This window comes from Gigantopelta aegis, chromosome 8 (genome assembly GCF_016097555.1).
Source record: "Gigantopelta aegis isolate Gae_Host chromosome 8, Gae_host_genome, whole genome shotgun sequence".
Taxonomy (NCBI): Eukaryota; Metazoa; Mollusca; class Gastropoda; order Neomphalida; family Peltospiridae; genus Gigantopelta; species Gigantopelta aegis.
The window spans coordinates 64,107,347-64,128,735 of record NC_054706.1 but is presented as its reverse complement, the minus strand read 5'-3'; the positions used below and the strand labels follow the sequence as shown (position 1 = coordinate 64,128,735).

Below are 21,389 nucleotides of genomic sequence, written 5' to 3'. Positions count from 1 at the left end.
GTGTTCGAAATGAGCACTTGTCAGTTTGTCCCAACAAGTGAAAATCTATTCGGACAAGCAAAATGTGACTCTGTGGTTGTCCAGTGGACAAGTAAACATTTTCAGTGTAGTTTCATTTTTAGCAATCACAAACTTCATCCTGATACTTAAATAAAATAAACCATTTATTTTGACAAGTGAAAATATTGGCGGACACGTAGATTTCTAGATGTATTTGTCCGGTGGACTAGTAAAACATTCTGCATATTTTTATCACTGTGATGTATATCTTATGTCATTAACCAGAGGTCATAGGCCAGGATTTCAACGGCCCATATAAACTATGTTAGCTTATAAATGTTTAATATTATGTAGCAAAAGGATATTACAAATGAATACTCACCAACAAATCCATTAAGATAGGCAAAACTGTTTCTAAACAAAACAGCAAACCCAGCCGCTGACAGCACAATAAATGTGCGTAAAATATTTCTTTTCCATGCTGCAACCTGAAAAAGACGGAAGAAATAGCCATGTGATATTTATCATCTCTTCACATTGTGGAATTTGCTTTCTGAGAGGTCATGACCTCTGATCAGGTGATTGACTGTGTCACACAGTACAACTTTGCATAGATGTTCATGCAAAAAGTGAGCACAATGTTCTTTTCAATTCATATTTTTAAATCGGAAAATATACTTGCTGTCAATTCTTATAATTAATGTTACCAGCATAATTTAACAAAATATATAGTTTAATAACTTTGTGATGTACGATTTAGCATTTTCAATGTCTTGCCTACCGTAAACCTTTTAGTAGAAGTGCGATGAGGTGCAACTATAAACCAAGTTTCATTAACCCTGGACATATACTTTGTCAGAAAATGATCTAAATGAGAAACCTTAATGCAAAAGTTTTTGCCACTTCTGTCAGAAAAGTAATTCCTCTATCTTGACTTTTCACTTTATAAAGGCAAGACAAAAATGGAATGGAAAGTTTAAGTTTGTTTTGTATAACGACACCACTGGAGCACATTGAGTAATTAATTATCGGCTACTGGATATCAAACATTTGGTAATTAGTCATCATCAGAGAAAACCTGCAACATTTATCCTCATGCAGCAAGGGATCTTTTATATGCACTTTCCCACAGACAGGAAAACACATACCACGGCCTTTGACCAGTTGTGATGCACGGGTTGGAACGAGAAAAAACTCATTCACTTCAAGGATCCATTGAGGTGATCTGATCCTGCGATGAAAGCACCTCAGGTGTGCACTCAACCAACCAAGCTAAATCCCGCCAATGGAAGGAAGGAAGGAAATGGTTTATTTAACGATGCACTCAAAACATTTTATTTATGGTTATATGGCGTCAAACATGTGGTTAAGGATCACACAGATATTGAGAGATGAAACCCACTGTCGCCACTTCATGGGCTACTCTTTTCAGTTAGCAGCAAGGGATTTTTATATACACCATCCCACAGACAGGGTAGTAGATACCACAGCCTTTGATATGCCAGTCGTGGTGCACTGGTTAGAACGAGAAATAGCCCAATGGGATCGATCCCAGACCGACCGCTTTACCACTGGGCTATATCCTGCCCAAACCCCCACCCCCCGCCAATGGAATGGAAAGTGTCACTAACCTTGTCCGAGATGGTGCCAGGAGTGCTGTTTGCTGCGTCCGTGGAACCGTTTGGTATTAACACCTGGTAATCCTCCGCCGTCCCGTTTATCTGGCCGTCAGTTTGTTCTGCGTCACTGTCTGTAGCTTCGTAATGTCTGTTGCTTTGCTGCAGCATTCGTTTCTTTGGACCACAGAGTCGACCTACATAAAACAAAAGTGAAAAAAGAAACTTTATATAATTTGTCTCTCTTTTTTTGTGTGAATACTTAACCTGACCTCTAACTAATGGCATCTCTTCCCCCCTCCCCCCCAATATTCCATTAGACATCTTAACAGCCAATGAAATGATGATAATTTTCCATTGAGATATGGGCTTTCTGTTCTGATTACATGAAAGCAATATCATTGAATAAAATTTGTTTAACGATATCTCAGCATATTTTAAAATATAACTGCTGTCTAAAAAATTTGTTATTTTGATAATTTGTCAAGAGAGAGAAAGAAGGAAGGAAGGAAATGTTTTATTTAATGATGCACTCGACACATTTTATTTACGGTAATATGGCGTTGGACATATGGTTAAGGACCACACAGATATTGAGGAAGGAAACCCGCTGTCACCACTTCATGGGCTACTCTTTCTGATTCGCAGCAAGGGATCTTTTATATGCACCATCCCAGACAGGGTAGTACATACCACGGCCTTTGATATACCAGTCGTGGTGCACTGGCTGGAACGAGAAATAGCCCAATGGGCCCACCGACGGGGATTAATCCCAAGCGAGTGCTTTACCACTGGGCTATGTCCCGTCCCCAGAGAGAGAAAGAGGAAACCTGTTGCTATGTTGCTACCACGTAGGCTACTCATACCAGTAAAGTAGTCAGCAATCTTCTATATAAGAACGTTCCTAACCCTAACCCTGAAACCTGTTGCTACCACGTAGGCTACTCATACCAGTAAAGTAGTCAGCAATCTTCTATATAAGAACGTTCCTAACCCTAACCCTGAAACCTGTTGCTATGTTGCTACCACGTAGGCTACTCATACCAGTAAAGTAGTCAGCAATCTTCTATATAAGAACGTTCCTAACCCTAACCCTGAAACCTGTTGCTATGTTGCTACCACGTAGGCTACTCATACCAGTAAAGTAGTCAGCAATCTTCTATATAAGAACGTTCCTAACCCTAACCCTGAAACCTGTTGCTATGTTGCTACCACGTAGGCTACTCATACCAGTAGTCAGCAATCTTCTATATAAGAACGTTCCTAACCCTAACCCTGAAACCTGTTGCTATGTTGCTACCACGTAGGCTACTCATACCAGTAAAGTAGTCAGCAATCTTCTATATAAGAACGTTCCCCACAGACAAAACAGTACATATCACGGAGACTTTAGAATAAAATGTAGAAAAATTTGAATTTTTTTCTTTTTTCTTTTTAAATTATCATTTGGAAAGAAAACTGAAATATACATGATAATAAGTGAAGTTTCTCCCCTCTCTCTTTTTCAGTGCAAGGAATTTTAGTCAAGCCACCCATTTTTATTCTATTGACTGTTAATCAAACTAAAAATCAATATAAAAGGTCCGACAGCTGACCTCTCTGTGAAAGTCTTTTTTTGAGGCAAATGATTAATTGCTCCTCAAACTTAGATAATGGAGAGCCATTACGATATATACCGGCCTCGGTGGCGTCGTGGCAGGCCATCGGTCTACAGGCTGGTAGGTACTGGGTTCGGATCCCAGTCGAGGCATGGGATTTTTAATCCAGATACCTACTCCAAACCCTGAGTGAGTGCTCCGCAAGGCTCAATGGGTAGGTGTAAACCACTTGCACCAACCAGTGATCCATAACTGGTTCAACAAAGGCCATGTTTTGTGCTATCCTGCCTGTGGGAAGCGCAAATAAAAGATCCCTTGCTGCTAATCGGCAGAGTAACCCATGTAGTGGCGACAGCGGGTTTCCTCTAAAAATCTGTGTGGTCCTTAACCATATGTCTGACGCCATATAACCGTAAATAAAATGTGTTGAGTGTGTCGTTAAATAAAACACTTCTTTCTTTCCATTACGATATTACCGTATTGAGCATTAATATTTAACCAGGGGCAAGACGCAGCCCAGTGGTAAAGTTTTTGCTTGATGCACAGTCGGTTTTGGATCGACCCATTTGGCTAGTTCTTGCTCCAGCCAGTGCACGTCTGGTACATCAAAGGCTGTGGTATGTACTACCCTGTCTGTGGGATGGTGCATATAAAAGAACTCTTGCTGCTAATCAAAAAGAGTAGCCCATGAAGTGGCGACAGCGGGTTTCCTCTCTCAATATCTGTGTGGTCCTTAACCATATGTCTGACCCATATAACTGTAAATAAAATGTGTTGAGTGCATCATTAAATAACACATTTCCTTCTTTTAGTGCTATATATGTTTTTAATTCACATTAAGGGGAGCTAAAAATTACTCTCCCTGAACTAGTCTCGGAAGAGTGATGAGGAGCAAGAGCTCCCCTGAAATGGGCAAGGTCTGGTTAGGTTTTGATCCAGACAAACCAATATCAGGGGTTGAGATTTTTTTTTTTTTACAACTATCCCAAAGGAATAGTGAATTTCAAAAAAACACTATTCCGTCTAAAAATGTCCTATCCCTTCAATTATTAATGTACCACTAGTTTTCCTGACTGTGCTATGTCACCCTGTATAACATTGCGTAACGAACAATTGTTTATATACCAGTCTATGCATTACTGCGTACTAGCTGGAATTACAAACGAACTCACTCCAAACATTAGTCTCGACCAAAAAGACGTTTATTTTGTACTGGTAAGTGCATGAGAAAGGTCTTAGTAGCACAAGGATTTGTTCTGCAGAAAAATGTAGCTGAAGAATATTGGAAGAATTGTTTTACTATTCCATTTCGAAATTTACTATTTGCAGAATAGTGTAAAATTCGACCCCTGAATATAAAGTTAAAAATAAAGAAGAAAAATGTTCTTGTCCTGGACGGAGGAACCGACGTAAGTCGACAGCTGCACCCATGGCAGGCGTGTGCTACAACAGCTTGCTCTGCATGTGGAAGTTAAGCCCCCCCCCCAAGGTGCAGATCAAGCTACACCCATTTGACCTGAAGAAAAAATCCATGAAAATCAGCACAAACTCACCATCTCCGAATATATAAAGCTCGGCCATTTGAATAACGGGGAAAAGCTGTAGCGGGAACGTGAGGACAACACCAACACACAGACAGATGTTTACCACGAGAGAAACCAAGGATCCCGGGGGAATGTTTATGTTGATCATCTGAGCAACGTGCTGACCAAAGCGCAGGTATCCCAGAATTCCAAACACCAAAAGCATAAATGACAGAAAAATGACAGCTCCGTGTAAAAAAAGAGGAAAGTTATGGCGGTTTCCCTTCATGCTGGATTCGATTGGTATTACCTGTTGATGAAAGAGAAATAGTGACATGAATATTAATAATTTAGATACATGTATAGGGGTGTAGCCAGAATTTTTTTTGCATTACGCATGCCAAAGGCATGCCTGAGCGGGGAAATTTGGGTGCCACCACCCCCCCCGGTGAAAATGTTGAAACTCGGGACACCTATAGATGCATTCTGAGCCTTTTCTGAGGCATTTTTTAAAATAGTTTTTTGAGTCAATTTTAAGAGGATATTCGATAGAACAATTACAAACAGCCTCGACCTGTTCTCGGATTTTTTTTGCATTACGCACATGCGTACTGTGCATAATGGGCGTTACGCCTTTGCATGTTATGGATATAAAATTTAAATCTCCAATTATATCTTTTAAAAAGCATAGGTTCAGAGTCAGTTGATGTACCAATATTAAATGACTCAGAAAAGTATTACAACAAATTAATAGTTGAGCCATGTTATGGATATAAAATTTAAATTTACAATTATATCTTTTAAAAGGCATAGGGTCACAGTCAGTTGATGTACTGGTATTAAATGACTCAATGAAGCATTATAACAAACACATTGACCACAATAGGCCATTCCATTGGCTGCTGGGATGTTCGAACCAGGCTACTATCCTTAGGGGAATAAGCATTTGTTGAGGACAGGTGATATTGAAAAGAAATTAACATACAAAGTATGAGTTGATAATGTGAGAAAAAGGTTGATATAGTCAAACATGTATCACATTCAATTCAGGTCGGTGCTCACAGATGTTTGTGGTCTATTCAATATACATCAATATATTATATACATCAATTAAATCCTCGGTGGTTAAATATTCAGCAATACGAGCTCTAAAACTGTTGCCTTTATTCCATTTAAAAGCACCAGCCCTTATTTTGATGCCTGCAAATTAATTATTTTAATATACCATATTTGACTGGAAATTGGCCTATGTCTTTAAATAAGTCCCCTCCATTTTGAAGGTGTTTATGAAATAATTTGTAAATTTACACACAAACCTCCAATTGCAGTAAATAAAACCAAAAATGCAGCTTTGCACAAAGTTCATTTAAAAGGTAATGCATATTTCTTTGATAATATACACGGACTATATTTTGTTCCATTATAACAATGTTAAAGTGCGGATTTTAAGTATTTCAAGGGTTCAAAACACGTTTTGGTTGGTTGGTTGGTTGGTTGGTTGGGGTGTGGGTGTGTGTGTGTGTGTGTGTGTGTGTGTGTGTGTGTGTGTGTGTGTGTGTGTGTGTGTGTGTGTGTTAACAGAGATATTAATAAAATATTTCCCTAAATGCAAAAAAAACCTAACAAATTGCCCCATATTAAATCATACATATTTTACAGGAGACCGCTGCATTGCAGATTACTTTGGCAGAGCCGGGTCTAAAGGGGGGCCCCATAAATTTTGTGACAGTTATAATTTTATTATAATTTAATTTTATATATTTTTTACGATCCCCTCCAAACCTCCCCCAAAGTTCCATTGGCATGCCGCCTTATGGATTTTCTGGATCCATCACTGTTTGGCCAATACTTATCACTACTGGATGGAAAGTGTTCCTTCTACCGGCATCCTATTCAATATATGGAAAGCCGGTCTTGGGTGTTAACAAGTTGCAAAGTATCTTGAAAGTGTTGTGTGAACGTGCTGGCCTCAGTGATAACTTTTGCAATCATTCCTGGGAGAAAACGTGTGCTACGCAACTGTACATGGCAGGAGAGGACAAACAAGCCATTATGGGACGTACCAGTCATCTATCAAAGAAAGGTGTCAGAAAGTATAAGAAAGAAAACCCAGAGCAGGGGCGGTGCAGACGGTACGGCATGGCCGTACCACTTTTGTGTGTGTGGTTATATTTGTTACATCTGTGAAAATGTCCTTACAAGTAGTTTGAAAGGCGACCACGAGCCGCATCACTATTTTTTACACTGTGCCGCCCCTGCAGAGGTAGAGAAACACTGAGCAAACGCTTTACCACTGGGCTACGTCGCGCCCTCCTCACTAATGAAGCGTATTTCTCTAATTGCACATCAGGGCCGTAGCTAGCAGGGGGGGAAGGGGGGCAGTTGTCCCCCCAGAAAAAATTCGGAAAGCATTATAGAAACTTAAAGAAAAGGAGTTTTAGACTATTAACAACTCAGTTGCCCCCCCCCACCCCAAAACAAAAAATCCTAGCTACGGCCCTGCACATTCAGTATACACTGGACAGGACTGACCAGTCATTTTTTCCTAAAGTGATTTTTTTTTTTTTTTTTTTAAAGAGTGGTTACGATTTAATGTTTTAGTTGGGGGGGGGGGGGTCTTTTCTTTTCTCTTTGCTATACTTTTTTTAGTTTTAGGAATCTTCCCTTTTGATTAATGCTTGTAATACAGTGTTTCAAACTTCACTGCACTTGTGTTGAATTTCATTCAGGTTTGTAAAACAATATTGTGTTGAATTTCATTCAGGTTTGTAAAACAAACAATGTTCTAATCATTGCTGACACTTCCTGCTTTAAGGTCATAAATGGATTACTTGGTAATCAAATAACTTCTGAAATCTGAAAGTTATTGCAATCCTAAGCCCCTGCAAGGGTATCGGGCTTCATTGCACATGGTACATACATGTAAATAGAGATTACTATATGAGCTTGTGTGTCGTAATGATTTTACAAAACAAGTGTCAGGATTTTTGTATTGTCAGAGCGAGAGCGAGGGTAATAGATGAATCCTGATACAAGTTTTAAAATCAGTACGACTCCAACACGAGTGTAATAATTTCTTTATTATCCATATTATTATTGTTGTTTTCTTTATGAATAACAAGACCCAACTCAAAATGTTTCAGCCACAATTAGGAGGAGACGACGAAATGACTTCATATTTCAATTAGGACTGGAGAAGCAACGTCATTTTATGATGTCGCTTCCCAAAATTACGTCATTACACTTATTATCACAACTTAACTTGGTTATGTTGAACCATATTGATAATAATACAAAAAACTACACAACCATGCAACAAGTTTACTTACACATCCGATTCCTTCAAACGATGAGCTTACCAGGCCGAAGAAAATGAGACTATGTCTCAAGTCAAACAGCTCATAATGGCTACTCACTGAAAAATCTGAAGTACAAAAACAAAATCTTCATTATTTTCTGCTCAAAATATATAAAACACGTGCTTTTAGTGCCATTTTACGGCACATTACTAATGCTGTAATTGTTATTAGGACTGCATTCGAATGAACTCGTGAAGGGTTAATTCCTAGTTGTTAAATACATTTGTAGTAATTACAACTGTTTGTGTCCAGTTCCACTAAAACAGTGAACGACTATTGACTATCATTAGCAAATTCCGTACCCAATAATTTTATTAAACGAAATTAAGTGAATCGATATTTTAATGGCACTGGTAAGATATGCATTTAAATTGCAGTACTCATTAAAAGTTAAATAAAAGCATTGTGGTAATAATTACCAGGCTTCAATGTGTTACTAGCAGTTACCAATCGGCTACCTTACTTTTGGTTTAAATATTTATTTTTCGTCATATACTGCCTTGTAAATCCTAAATATGGTTTTGAAAATAATTGTCTTTAAAGCCGTCTAAAGTAGAGTCATGAAAATAGAAACATGTTTTCATCCTCCACTGGTGAACATGACTTCCGACGTGATTAAAACAATATTCACGACTGGAGACGATTGGAGCGTAGCATAAGTCGAACATTTAAAATAATTAACGTTTGAGTTTCAAACAGACAAGTAAAGACACACAGTAACTCAACAATCTCATTTTAATACATAAATAAAATCGGGCTCTAAATGGGACAGGACCGACTTGGACCAAAACTGAAGTGGGGCCAAATTATTTCCAAATGCTTGAAATTGAAGTTAAGGGAGATAACATCATAATGAAGCATTACCTCCCTTAACATGTTTACTCTTGAATACTGGAAAATTGTTATTCATAGTCCGATATAACTTGTCTCAAACTTTTATTTTTCAAACAAATTACCGATAGAAAACAAATTTTTTAGAAGATAAATTGCTACCGGTCCAATAATGGGCAAATTGTCTTATTGAGTGTTATTGTTTATGGATAAAAAATAATTAGGGGATATGTAGTGTTTCGTTGGTAACTAAAGGATTTATCACAAAATTTGGATTTAATCCAAACATTTTGTGATAAATCCTTATTGTTAACAACGAAACACAGTGATATTATCCCTATTCTAATACTACACCTATTAGGAGTATCTGTAAGCAATTTTATTGTGGTTTTATTAAAGAAATCCCACACTTTTTAAAAATCTAATTATCTATTCTCCTTACTTACGATATTCAATGAAAACGCTTGTAGTAAGTAAAAGTATGATGTAATATTTTTTTCCGTTCTCTTTACATGACGTCACTGACTTAGGAGTGAACCAAAGGCAAATTTATTGGTATTGTAGTCTGTGTTTTGAACATGATTTATTGTAATACAGGATACACTGAAACAAATATTTTCGTTGACTGTTAATTTCTGTTGCAAGACACGGATATGATTGGACTTTACTTTTGTGAGCAGTGTTTCAACCTCATATTGAAGTATTTCAAGGAATTTGCCTGGTTTAATTTTGTACAAAATCCACGTTGATGGGGTAGGTCTACAAGTTTATAACTGTTGCTAACATATTTTCACTTAAAGTTTTTATAAATAAATAAAATAATATGCATTTACTAAAGTGTAAGTATTATTTTAATAAGTTTTTCAAAATTGTGCGATATTTTAAAGCAGTTAATGTTCTTTAAAATTGCAATAAATATCAAGTAATTTTCATTTTGTCTTTTTAAACAAAAAATAAGGTACTTCAGATTGTAATATAATTATTTCTGATGAACCTGCTTGTACCCTTTTGAGAACACAAACTAGAAGAGCAGTCCACAAGACACATGGTGGTGACTGCTGCGATTGATCAGTGACCGGACCTTACTTGGGGTGGGTGGGTGCACGTTCATTGCTGCATACAAAGTGTTAAAAGTTACAATGGCACAAAATAGTAACAATAACATCATTTTCATTTGAAGTTGGTAATTTTTGTGAAAATTATTTATATCGACGTTTAAATATAATGGAATACGTGGAATTAACATAAGTACTAACAAAAACACTACACATGAGGCTAAGTAACAGCGTATCAGATGAGTTCTCGGAATTTTGTCATCGTAATAAATCCTGGGCTATTTCTGATGGGGATCGATCCCAGACCGATCTCGCTCTTTACCACCGTGCTATATTTGACTGGTTCCAGGGCTAGCTCTGAATGAATGAATGAATGAATGTTTTACGACACCACAGCATGAAAAGGGCTAGCTCTGGCACTCGCCAAATTTGCCACTTACGAACCCAGTTTAAATAAATGTTTTGACAAAATGTTCTGCTCTCTCAGAGCTAGCCCTGGGTTTTGTAAACACGATCAAACAAACGGACGCATTCACCGATGGATGGGCAGATAGTACCCAATTTAATATCCTCCGCAATTCACAGGCCCGTAGCAGGGGAGGTGGCCAGGGGGGCCTGGGCCCCCCCAATAATTTCAGCTGTTTTGGGTTGTTTTTTTTATAACCTTTACATCTTGACTGAATGTAAAAGTTGTAGCGAGACTAACGCATCGAGATTAACGACTAGAGTTACAGTAATGGGCAAATACCCTTTGAATGATGTCCCCGAACCCCCTAAATAACTTGCGCTCATTCAATTGCCACCCCCCCCCCCAATAATGTCCACCATGCTATGGGCCTGATTTATGTTGTGGATGAAAACCAACTTGAGATTTATGAAAATTAAAAATGTATTATTATCATTATCAAACTTACCAACAAAGAGATAGATGAGCACAGACACACATCCAATCAGAATTGATATGTTGGCTGTGGCACTGACAATGCCAAGATGACGCATGTGTCGTATATATGCAAATAAAATGAAGATCGGCAAAGGAACCAAAACAAGGTACTTCTTCGATGGTGCTGTGGTCATCAAAACTGTGTTGTTGAAGTGAGTCCAGTTAACTGCTGCAACTGTGGATGTCAGGGCTGTTGTCGCTGTTGTTGCTGTTGTGGGCAAGGTAGTTGAATTATTGAGCAATGATTCAGACATGATGATTGAGACCAGTTCAGAGTTGGATGATCCTGAACTTGAAACATATTTATACGGTAACTGTGTACTGTCTTTCGTATTATATGGCAAATTGTTATATGCATATGAATGGTTAACCACAGCCATCACAGGATGCACATTTAAAGAGAAATCATTGAGAATACATTCTTGTGATACACTTGCATTTGAAAAAGTCACATGACACGTTTTATATGGAAACAAATTAAAAAGCGTATTGCCTATGAAGATGAAATAAGCAACACAAAAACCATATTGAGTAAAAAATATGCAGGCATTCACGACGTATAGTCCGATTTTGCCGAAGGCAATGTTTGCTATGTCTCCATACGTCAGACTGTGGAATGTCTCGTTTTCTATTAGTAATGGCGTGTCATCAGACTGATCTTCAGATTGAGAAGGAGAGGAGGAGGATTCGTCCTGAGCCTCAGATCTGGAGATGGCTGTCTTAATGGCAAAGTACTTGGATTTCACCAGCAGATGGCAGCAGTGATCGGTCAGTGTCGCAATGAACAGCAATCCAATCACACCCATCTGAAATAATAATCAGTAAGTTTGTTTTGTTTAAACCACACCACCAGAGCATATTGATCTACTAATCATCGGCTATTGGAAGGATGGAAGGAAATGGTTTATTTAACGACGCACTCAACACATTTTATTTACAGATATATGTAATGGCGTCGGATATATGGTTAAAGGAATGCTAAAACAAGGCTTTTGGACTGGTGTGCATATTCAATGATACATAATGCACATTATTGCTTAATATCAACAAGTATAATCGTATAATTAATTAATAAAATGGTTAAATGTGACGACTATTATATATAACGGGCGCAGCTATTTTGTACCATCCCAGTGAATACGCCCTCTGGCGAGCTGGTGGTTACGTAATACCTAACGTGTCAAGTCAGGAATTAGTCTTCGAACTGAAGAAACAAAACATACCTGATTTTTGCAGATGCATCACAATGTTCTGTAATAATATCTATCCCAGTAACACAGCAGCGTGTATATGTGGTTTATTTTTCAATACAAAATAAACCACCATTGTCAAAGTGTTGAAATAACTGTATTATATTTTGTATATAAATTAACCCACATACTTAAATAATAGTCGGAGTGTTTTCTTGCTTAATTGGTCTTTTCTTTCCATGTCCTGTACCTGTGGTTTTTGATTGGCAGGTGTATATTTAGATGGTCCCTAGACACATTAAAAAGACGTGCCTCTTTTATTAAGACCACAGGGTATTGTGTGATAACCTCAAATCGTAATGGACTTTACCAGCTTTATTACTGTAAATAATTCTGTAAAACCCTTGATTAAGTAGACTTTCCCATCCAAAAATCACAAAACTGACCAATTACGTAGTCCCAGAGAATTTTTTTTTATCACTTGGGTATCATGAGTGGTCGTTTTTGCTCGAATGTATCCTACCAATAGGCCTAATAATATGCATTTTTTCTTTGGATTTTTTAAAAGAAAAAAAATACTATAACTCCATTTCGTTATATTGATGCAAATTGAAATATATTTAGTTAAATAGTTTATTATACTATCAAGTCATTTATGTTGTTTTACAAGTCAGGTTGATGAAAGCGAAGCGCCTTGTCGTAAATTAGAGCATTTGTTTACACTGTGCATAACAGAGAAGTTGGACCTGAGCTGATGTCACTTCGCCCCAAGCTATACCACCAGATATCACAAAAATTAAACAAAATGGCTGCCCCCAGTTAACAGGAATAATCCATTTTTTTTTATTAATTCTAAAATTACATGTTTTTCATTTGTTAAAGTGTCAGTACATGTTGCTGGTTCGAGTATGCATCTTTCCAACACATAAAGCTCTTCTTGGAGTTTAGTCTACCTTTAAGGACCACACAGATACTGAGGGAGAAAACCCGCTGTCGCCACTTCATGGGCTACTCTTTTCGATTAGCAGCATGGGATCTTTTATATGCAGCATCCCTGGCCAATAAAGTATAATATTTTAGTCACCAGCCACTTATATTTAGTTGCCAGCTAATATATACTTGTCATTATATTGATTCATCTGCCATTTTACGGCACATTACTATAATGCTGTAATTGTTATTAGGACCGCAATCGAATGAGCTCGTGAAGGGGTAATTCCTAGTTGTTAAATAGTAATTACAAGTTACTGTTTGTGTCCGGTTCCACCAAAACAGTGAAGGACTATTAACTATCATTATCAAAATCTGTACCCAATAATTTTATTAAACGAAATTAAGCAAATTACTATTTTAATGGCAGTGCTAACATATGCATTTAAATTGCAGTCATTAAAAGTTAAATAAAAGCACTGTGATAATAATTACCAGGCTTCAATGTGTTACTAGTAGATACCAATCGGCTACCTTAGTTTTGGTTTAAATAATATTTATTTTCGTCACATACTGCCTTGTAAATCTTTAAATACGGTTTTGTAAATAGTTGTGTCTTTAAAGCCATCTAAAGTCGAGTCATAAAAATATAAACATGTTTTCATCCTCCACTGGTGAACATGACTTCTGACGTGATTAAAACAACATGCATGACTGGAGACGTCGTTATCGAGGAGGGACCTGTTATCACGATAAGCATGAGACAATTGGAGCGCAGCATAACACATATACAAGTCGACATTTAAAATAATTAACGTTTGAGTTTGAAACAGACAAGTAAAGACACAGTGAATCAACAATCTCATTTTAATACATAAATAAAACCTGGCTCTAAATGGGACAGGACTGACTTGGTCCAAAACTTAACTGGGGCCGAATTATTTCCAAATGCTTGAAATTCAAGTTAAGGGAGATAACATAACGAAGTATTACCTCCCTTAATGTCACCGTTATTCAGTCCGATTAACTTTTATTTTTCCAACAAACTACCGATAGAAAACACATTTTATGGAAGATAAATTGCTACTGGTCCACTGTGTTTTCCGATGTCCAGTTTTGTTTACAGATTAAAGTAAAATTATTGGACAGTCGCCAACTGGTGAATGTGATTTTATTTTTTAGACGCCAAGGAATGTTTTTTGTCGCCATGGTGAGTATTTTACTCGCATTGTAGAGCACTGCCATAGACAGAATAGCTAAATATCACGGCCTTTGATGTACCAGTCGCGGTGCACTGGCTGGAACGAGAAAATAGCCCAATGGGCCCACTGACAGGGATCGATCCCAAACAGACTGCGCATCAAGTGAGTGCTTTACCACTGAGCTACGTCTCGTCCCCATCGGCTATTGGATCTCAAACATTTGGTCATTTTGGCATACAGTCTTAAGAGAGGAAACCCGCTACATTTTTCCAATAATAGCAAGGGACCTTTTATATGCACCATCCCAGACAGGATAGCACATACCATGGCCTTTGACAGTGTTTCTGCCAGAAAGAAATTTTTGGGTATGGCGATATGAAATTGAATGCAACCACAGTCAACAGGAGGTATGGGGGGCCTCCCCCAGAAAGAAAATGGATTACGTTTAGGGTTACGGTTAAGAAAATCGTACACTAATGATGAGTCATTAATTTTGTCAAAATTTTAACATAATTTTTTTTTTTTTTAATTTGGCACCATACCCATTTTACCCTCTGGCAGAAACCGTTTGATATACCAGTCGTGGTGCACTAGCTAGAACTAACTTATAATCAGAGCCCATATTCAACCCCTGCAATTACCCGTGGTAATCGGCAATACTGTGGAGTTTTTAATTCTCCATGGCACTTGTTTGCCTTGAACTATATGCAAGGTTTTTTTCCAATGACATGTTTTTTTTACCTGTGGACATTTTTTAATTCCCCTTGACATTAGTTTACAGTGTTACGAGTAAAAGTTCTGTCTATTAATTACAGGCCCGTATTTAAAGGGGGGGGGGGGGGGGGGGGTTCTGCAAATATTGCACTACGGCAAAAAAAAAAAAAAAAAGGTGTTTCCGGTCGACCGACCGTCCCTAGTTTTACCCCCCGACCCTAATTTTTTCTCTCTCTTAAACTGAAAAAAGAAAAAGAAAAAAAAAAAGAAGACAACATCACCAAACGAGTATTTCCTTCCTTGCACATTGTTTACGTACTATTACGAGAAATTATGGAAAAGCTTTTGTAATAGAGTTCCTTCCCCTGATTAGCTACCACCGAACAGCTTGGTCGGTCACGGAAGTAACCGAATATACGAATATAGCCTTGGTACAGGTTATTTCGATTAAATATAATCGTATCAATTCAGCTTAATTCTCGTCTTCACTTAAATCAACAGGTCTTATTATTAATGCATCTCAAATGTTTGCATAAAGTATTTAAATTAAGAACAACGAAATTAATACAAATGTCCCATTAATTTAAGGAAATACACAAACAGTGCATACCAATACTACTACTACAACAACAACGACAACGACAACAACAATAATGATAATGATGATAAATAATAATAATAATAATAATAATAATTATTATTATTATGATAGTATTCAATTTAAAAAAAAAAACAAAAAAAAAAACCTACCTACCTTACCCTAATTTTTGGGGGGATGCAATCGGAAACACACCTATTTTTTTGTGTTGCCTAATACTTGTTTTGTTTGGGGTTTTTTTTTTTTTTAAATACTTGATTGTAACTTTTGCAACTCTCCCATAAAACAATATTTGCTTGTCTTCGTCATTTAGCATTCCCCCTTAACAAAGCTGTAGTGTACATGATTCAGAATTTTTAATTAAGGCCGAAAAAAATAAATTACTTGTTTCCTATTACATGCTGGAAAAATATAGGGTAGGTAGGTAGGAAAAACAGTTTATTTTGGAAAATAATTTTATTTATGGATATTAAATAAAGGTGTTGACTACCGGTATCCAAAATAACCTCTGCATGTATAGAAATGCATTATGCAAACCAACAATACCATTCATCACAGTGTTTTCCCTAGAAATGCAGTAAGGCATGGTAAAGTGACGTTTTGGGGGCATATTTTATGTGCAGTTTTAAATATAAGGGATTTTTTTCACATTATACAATTTTCAAAAGGACAAAAACCGTATGGCCATTTTATTTTCTATATCTATTTCATAACTTAATTAAAAAAAGGAAATATGTAGTACTATCCACATAGGTGTGTCTTTTTACATGGGCAACTTAAACATTTATAAAAGGCAAGGCATTTTGATTTTGAGGGCAACATGGTGCTAACCTATCTGTGGGAGAGTACATACAAAAGACCCCTTGCTGTTTAACAATAGGCAGAAGGTTTACTCTCATACTAACACGTAACTTCTGTACTGGTCCAGGACAGACTTGGTTGAACCTTAATTGGATAGAAACCAGTAAATAAGTTATAACAATTTCTTTTAATGAAAACTGAAAAGAAGGGTTCTATAGTTATCTGTCCAACAATAACATTTAAAAAATTTTTTATGAATATTATCTTTCCTAGTGTATCTAAGAAATGGTAGACTTACCAATTTTATAATTTGCAATGTTAGTTTTATTCTGTATGCATCCAGTATTAAAGTACACACTTGGTTTGAAGCAATCAATTGGTCCAATGAATAGAAATGCAGTACAAATGCTCAGGATGCTCAAACGAATGTTGAAAAGTAAAGTTTGTTTCATTTAACGACGCTACTAGAGCACATTGATTTTTATCTTTAATATCATCGGCTATTGGACGTCAAACACATGGTCATTCTGACACTGTTTTTAGAGGAAACCCGCGAAGTTCCCAGTGACCACTTACAAAAAATAACGAAACACATCGAGATCTTACTGACATATTTAATCATTTGATTTGGCAGTAAACTCCATCAGTATCGGTAAACATTCCCTCCTCTAGTTTATCAGAAGGTCACTAAATTTCTACAAGGCCAGTTTGTCGCTGGAGTAAATCATTAAATATAGTTATTATTATTATTATTAATCGGAACACCTCGCTACGCTAGATGTAGAGTAAATCGGAAAAGATCGCATATATTCGTGAAAACAATTTTCCGACTGTTCGCCCGATATCTCACGAAAGTTACCGAACTTCAATTTTAAGGGAAGCAACTCACTCCATCAATCAATTGTTAGAAGAAAACATTTCGTGGCTAATGGGTCGCCAATAAAACTAAATTTGCGACAGTAAAACCACAGATATACGTCCGCAAATTGGAAAACACAGTAGGGTTATCCCCTAAATGACACCAAATTAGTGCTTGTGATAGTTTTGGAATGTTTTCGTGGAAATCGTTGTTGTATTAAAAAAACATTTTTGGATATACCAAAAAAGTTTTAGGGTCGGCAGGTTCAAATTAGGGTCGGTCGGGTAACCGGAAATAAACAATATTTTATGATACGCCTAATCTGGCAAACTCAAAACAAAGGAACTTGCATGAAGCAAAATTGTTTCATTGTGATTTCTGCTATATTGATGACCTCATAGACTTCGGTAATATTGCATGACAATACCAGCAGTTCATCTTCCATTGATTTATCAACCAAAGTTATAAATGAAAGGTTAACAACAGAAAGGAATCCTGTTCAGGCCTTGATCTTTATATAGAGATTCAAATCAACACTGACTTCCAGATATATCATGCAATATTTGTCAGTCATTTTGGCACATTTTGCTTTATAATGCCGGTTATTTAGAAAATAAGACTATTAGAAAATTTGTTTCTAATTTTCATTATTATTCATACTTACCTAGTGCTAGCAGACCAAATATGCTATTCAACCTGAGTCATACCTACACACTGCAGAATTCTCTCCCTTGCCGGATATGTGCAATGCTATCCTTGCATGGGCTACCTGTAACTTCATTCTCGGTTCAAAGTCCACCCAAACCCACCGAGGGAAAGCCTCATAGGGGTGGGTGGGAGGTATAGTTTGTTGTGCTAGCACTAGGTAAGTATGAAAATAATGAAAATTAGAAACAAATTTTCTAATAGTCTTATTCAACTTACTGTGCTAGCACAACAAATATGCTATAACGGACGTGCAATGACACCATTAGAGCACGTGAATTCAACATTAATGGGAGGAGGTAAGACAATAGAGGACTTACCCGCACCCAAAAAGAAGGACATGTAGACAGGACGAACCACGACATACGGTAACAATTTAAGGAGTCAAAAAACGTTTGGGAATAAAAAGGGGCTTCCCAAAAGAAAAACTCATCCCCATGAAAGGGAGGAAAAATATCTCCCCAGGGAGAGGAAACGGTAGACAACACTACAAAAAAACCCATCCCTCAGAAAAGCGTGAATCGATGGCAGTCGGATGGAAAAGAGGTCGACCCCTTTCCGTTGCGACGTATTGAGCCGCAATGACTGTCTGGATCCTACGCGTACCGTCAGGACCAACCGCCATATCCCGAAAATAGAAACGGTCAAAAGTGTGCCGTCCTTTCCAAACCCCAAATTCAGGGAAGCAGAAATGGCTTGGATTTCATGTGGTTTAACAGAGAAATTCCGTAACACATGATCACCCGCCATCTGATATGCTAGCTTGATGGTAGCTGCTATCCATCGAGACAAAGCATTTTTTGTGACATCACCAGGCCTAATGGTATAAGAAATAAACAATCTCTTTTTACCCTGCCGCCGGTTTTTTGTACACTCCAAATAATACTTCAATGCTCTCACCAGGCAAAGAAGTCTATCCGAGTTGTCAGATGACAGTGTACGAGATAAACTGTGAATGACAGTAGGTGGAAACTCTTCCCCCAGAGACTGGTTTTTAGCAACAAAGATAGGGTCGGTACGTAAAGTGACAGACCCGTCCAAATTGTAATCAACCAAGTCATGCAAAAAAGCATGTATCTCACTGATCTGACGACAAGCCGCCAGTGAAACCAGAAACAGAGTCTTCCACGTCAAGGCACGAAGACTAGCAAACCTCAACGGCTCATAAGGCGCACCCTTAAGAGCATGTAACACAAGAAAGACATTCCATTTCGGAATAATGGAAGGTTGTTCAACCGTGGATTGCAATGATTTAAGTAAATCATGCAACACCAAGTTCGTAGAAAAGTCACGACATCCACACTGTTTAAGAAAAGTGAAACTCGCAGCTCTGTGACTATCAGAGAGATATCAGGGGGGCAACGCCGTCCCCATTGCCAGGGATTTTTTATGTTTACGTCAAGTTTTAATTTATCTGATTTCTTCACGATATCTTTGCGCCGTGTTGCCATTGCCGCTTCACAAAATGCGGGCTAATTGTCTAACGCTATACACGGTTGGCGAAAACGAACCAATGAAATGTCGCCCAACAACAGAAAACCTCGGCAAACCTTGTTACTGTTCGGTGCGGGAAGAGAGATAAGTCGAATGACTTCCATGTTGATTAAAAGACGGAAATACCGGTAAAAAGGTTAAAAGTCGGACAAAACCGTTAAATTTATATTTTTATTTATTCGCGGAAAAAAATATAAAAATGCGGAATTTGGGTCATGAAAACGCGGAATTCCACGAAAACTCGGAAATCTCACATCACTGGCGAAGCAGGAAGACCTCCGGCTTCGGATGCCACACCGTCTGACTCAGTCGCTGGCTGAGTAGATCGGACAACACTGGTATCCGGAACGGGACTGCCACTAACAGTGACAGGAGCTGTGGAAACCAGGGCTGCGCCACCCACAGAGGAGCTATCAACGTCACATGACAAGGTTCCTGGACCACTTTGGTCAACACCTTGCCGAGTAAGACAGGAGGAGGGAAGGCATAAAAATCCAGTCCCGTCCAATCCATACTCAACACGTCGTACTCCAACGCCAATGTGTCCGGTACCGGGGACACGAACACCGGCAATTGATTGTTCAACCATGTGGCAAACATGTCCACCTGTGGACTGCCCCAAACACGGAGAACCGCTGCGACCACCCCTTTGTTCAACATCCACTCCGTCTGAACAGGGGTATGTCGACTGAGGGCATCGGCATCGGAAGAAGGAATGTGTTTCGCCCACAGAGTCGTCCCTAGTTGGTCGCAGAATTCCAAAATAGCAAGAGCTTTGCGACCCAAAGTCTCCAATTTGGTTCCACCCCAACGATTGAGATATGCCACTACCAACGTATTGTCGCATCTCAACAGAATTTGACGGTGTAGAAGAACACACTGGAAATGAAGACAGGCACGATGCACTGCCTCCATCTCCAAACAGTTGATATGAAGCTTCCTCTCGCAGAGATTCCATACCCCTGAAATGTGTTGATCCAACAGATGTGCCCCGTACCCGTTCCCGTGAAAAGGATCAGATCCGGAGCAGGGGGGTGCAACGGAACCGATAGGGACATGCACTTGTCCGACAGGCACTCCTGTATCGGATGAGAAAACCATGGGCCCAGAGGCACTATCGTGTCCCAATTGTGACCGTCCCACTATGGGGACAAATGCCACTGGTGTGGTCGTTTGAATCGTCTGAACTGCACGATCAATGAGGCCAGAGATTCGAGGTGGCCCAACACCATGTGGAGAGATCGTACCGTAGTACTTTGCTACCCCATAAACGTCGCGCTGACGTTTGAAAATTGTGGATACACGCATCGGTGGGACGAACCGACGCTACCACAAGATCGAAGACCACTCTGAGATATGTGAAAATCTGAGCCGGCGTTAACTCCGATTTCACCCAATTGGGAATAAAACCCAATTGGAGGATCGTGTCCAAAACCAACCCAACATTGGTCCGACACTCCTGTTGCGACAAAGCTGGGATCAACCAATCGTCCAGATAGGTATGCATTCGAACCCCTAACGAATGAACATGACCTACCACCGCTTTTATCACACATGTAAAAGCATGGGGACTCATCGCCAACCCGAACGGGAGCACACGAAACTCGTACGCTTTCCCGTCGAAAAGGAAGCGCAGAAACTTCCAAAACGCCTTGTGCACCGGGACATGGAGGTATGCGTCTTTCAGATCGATCAACGCAGCCCACTCCCCAATTTGAAGCAGGTTCCGGACCGAATGAACCGTTTCCATTTTCATGGAAGGAACGTCGACGTAGACGTTCAGTGGCTTCAAATTTAGGATTGGTCTCCATTCTCCATTTTTCTTCTGGACGAAGAAAAGATGAGAATAAAATCCCGGAGTGTCCAGACTGACTCTCTGGATGGCCCCTTTGTTGAAAAACTCGGCAATCATACTATCCACTTAAACGCGCCGATACGCGGACGGTAACGGTGGCATACTCGGAGTGGAAG

The 21,389-nt window shown here is 38.6% G+C and overlaps 1 protein-coding gene across 1 annotated transcript in view; it reads right to left on the bottom strand.

Annotated features, from left to right (window-relative positions):
* Positions 1-21,389, bottom strand: part of LOC121379778 — a 32,597-nt gene that overhangs the window by 4,265 nt on the left and 6,943 nt on the right. Inside the window, exons 3-7 of the mRNA XM_041508429.1 lie at positions 10,897-11,731; positions 8,067-8,161; positions 4,768-5,047; positions 1,632-1,813; positions 383-488 (exon numbers count right to left, since the gene is read on the bottom strand). Coding sequence (XP_041364363.1) covers positions 383-488; positions 1,632-1,813; positions 4,768-5,047; positions 8,067-8,161; positions 10,897-11,731 — 1,498 coding nt within the window. The remainder of the gene's footprint in view (positions 1-382; positions 489-1,631; positions 1,814-4,767; positions 5,048-8,066; positions 8,162-10,896; positions 11,732-21,389) is intronic.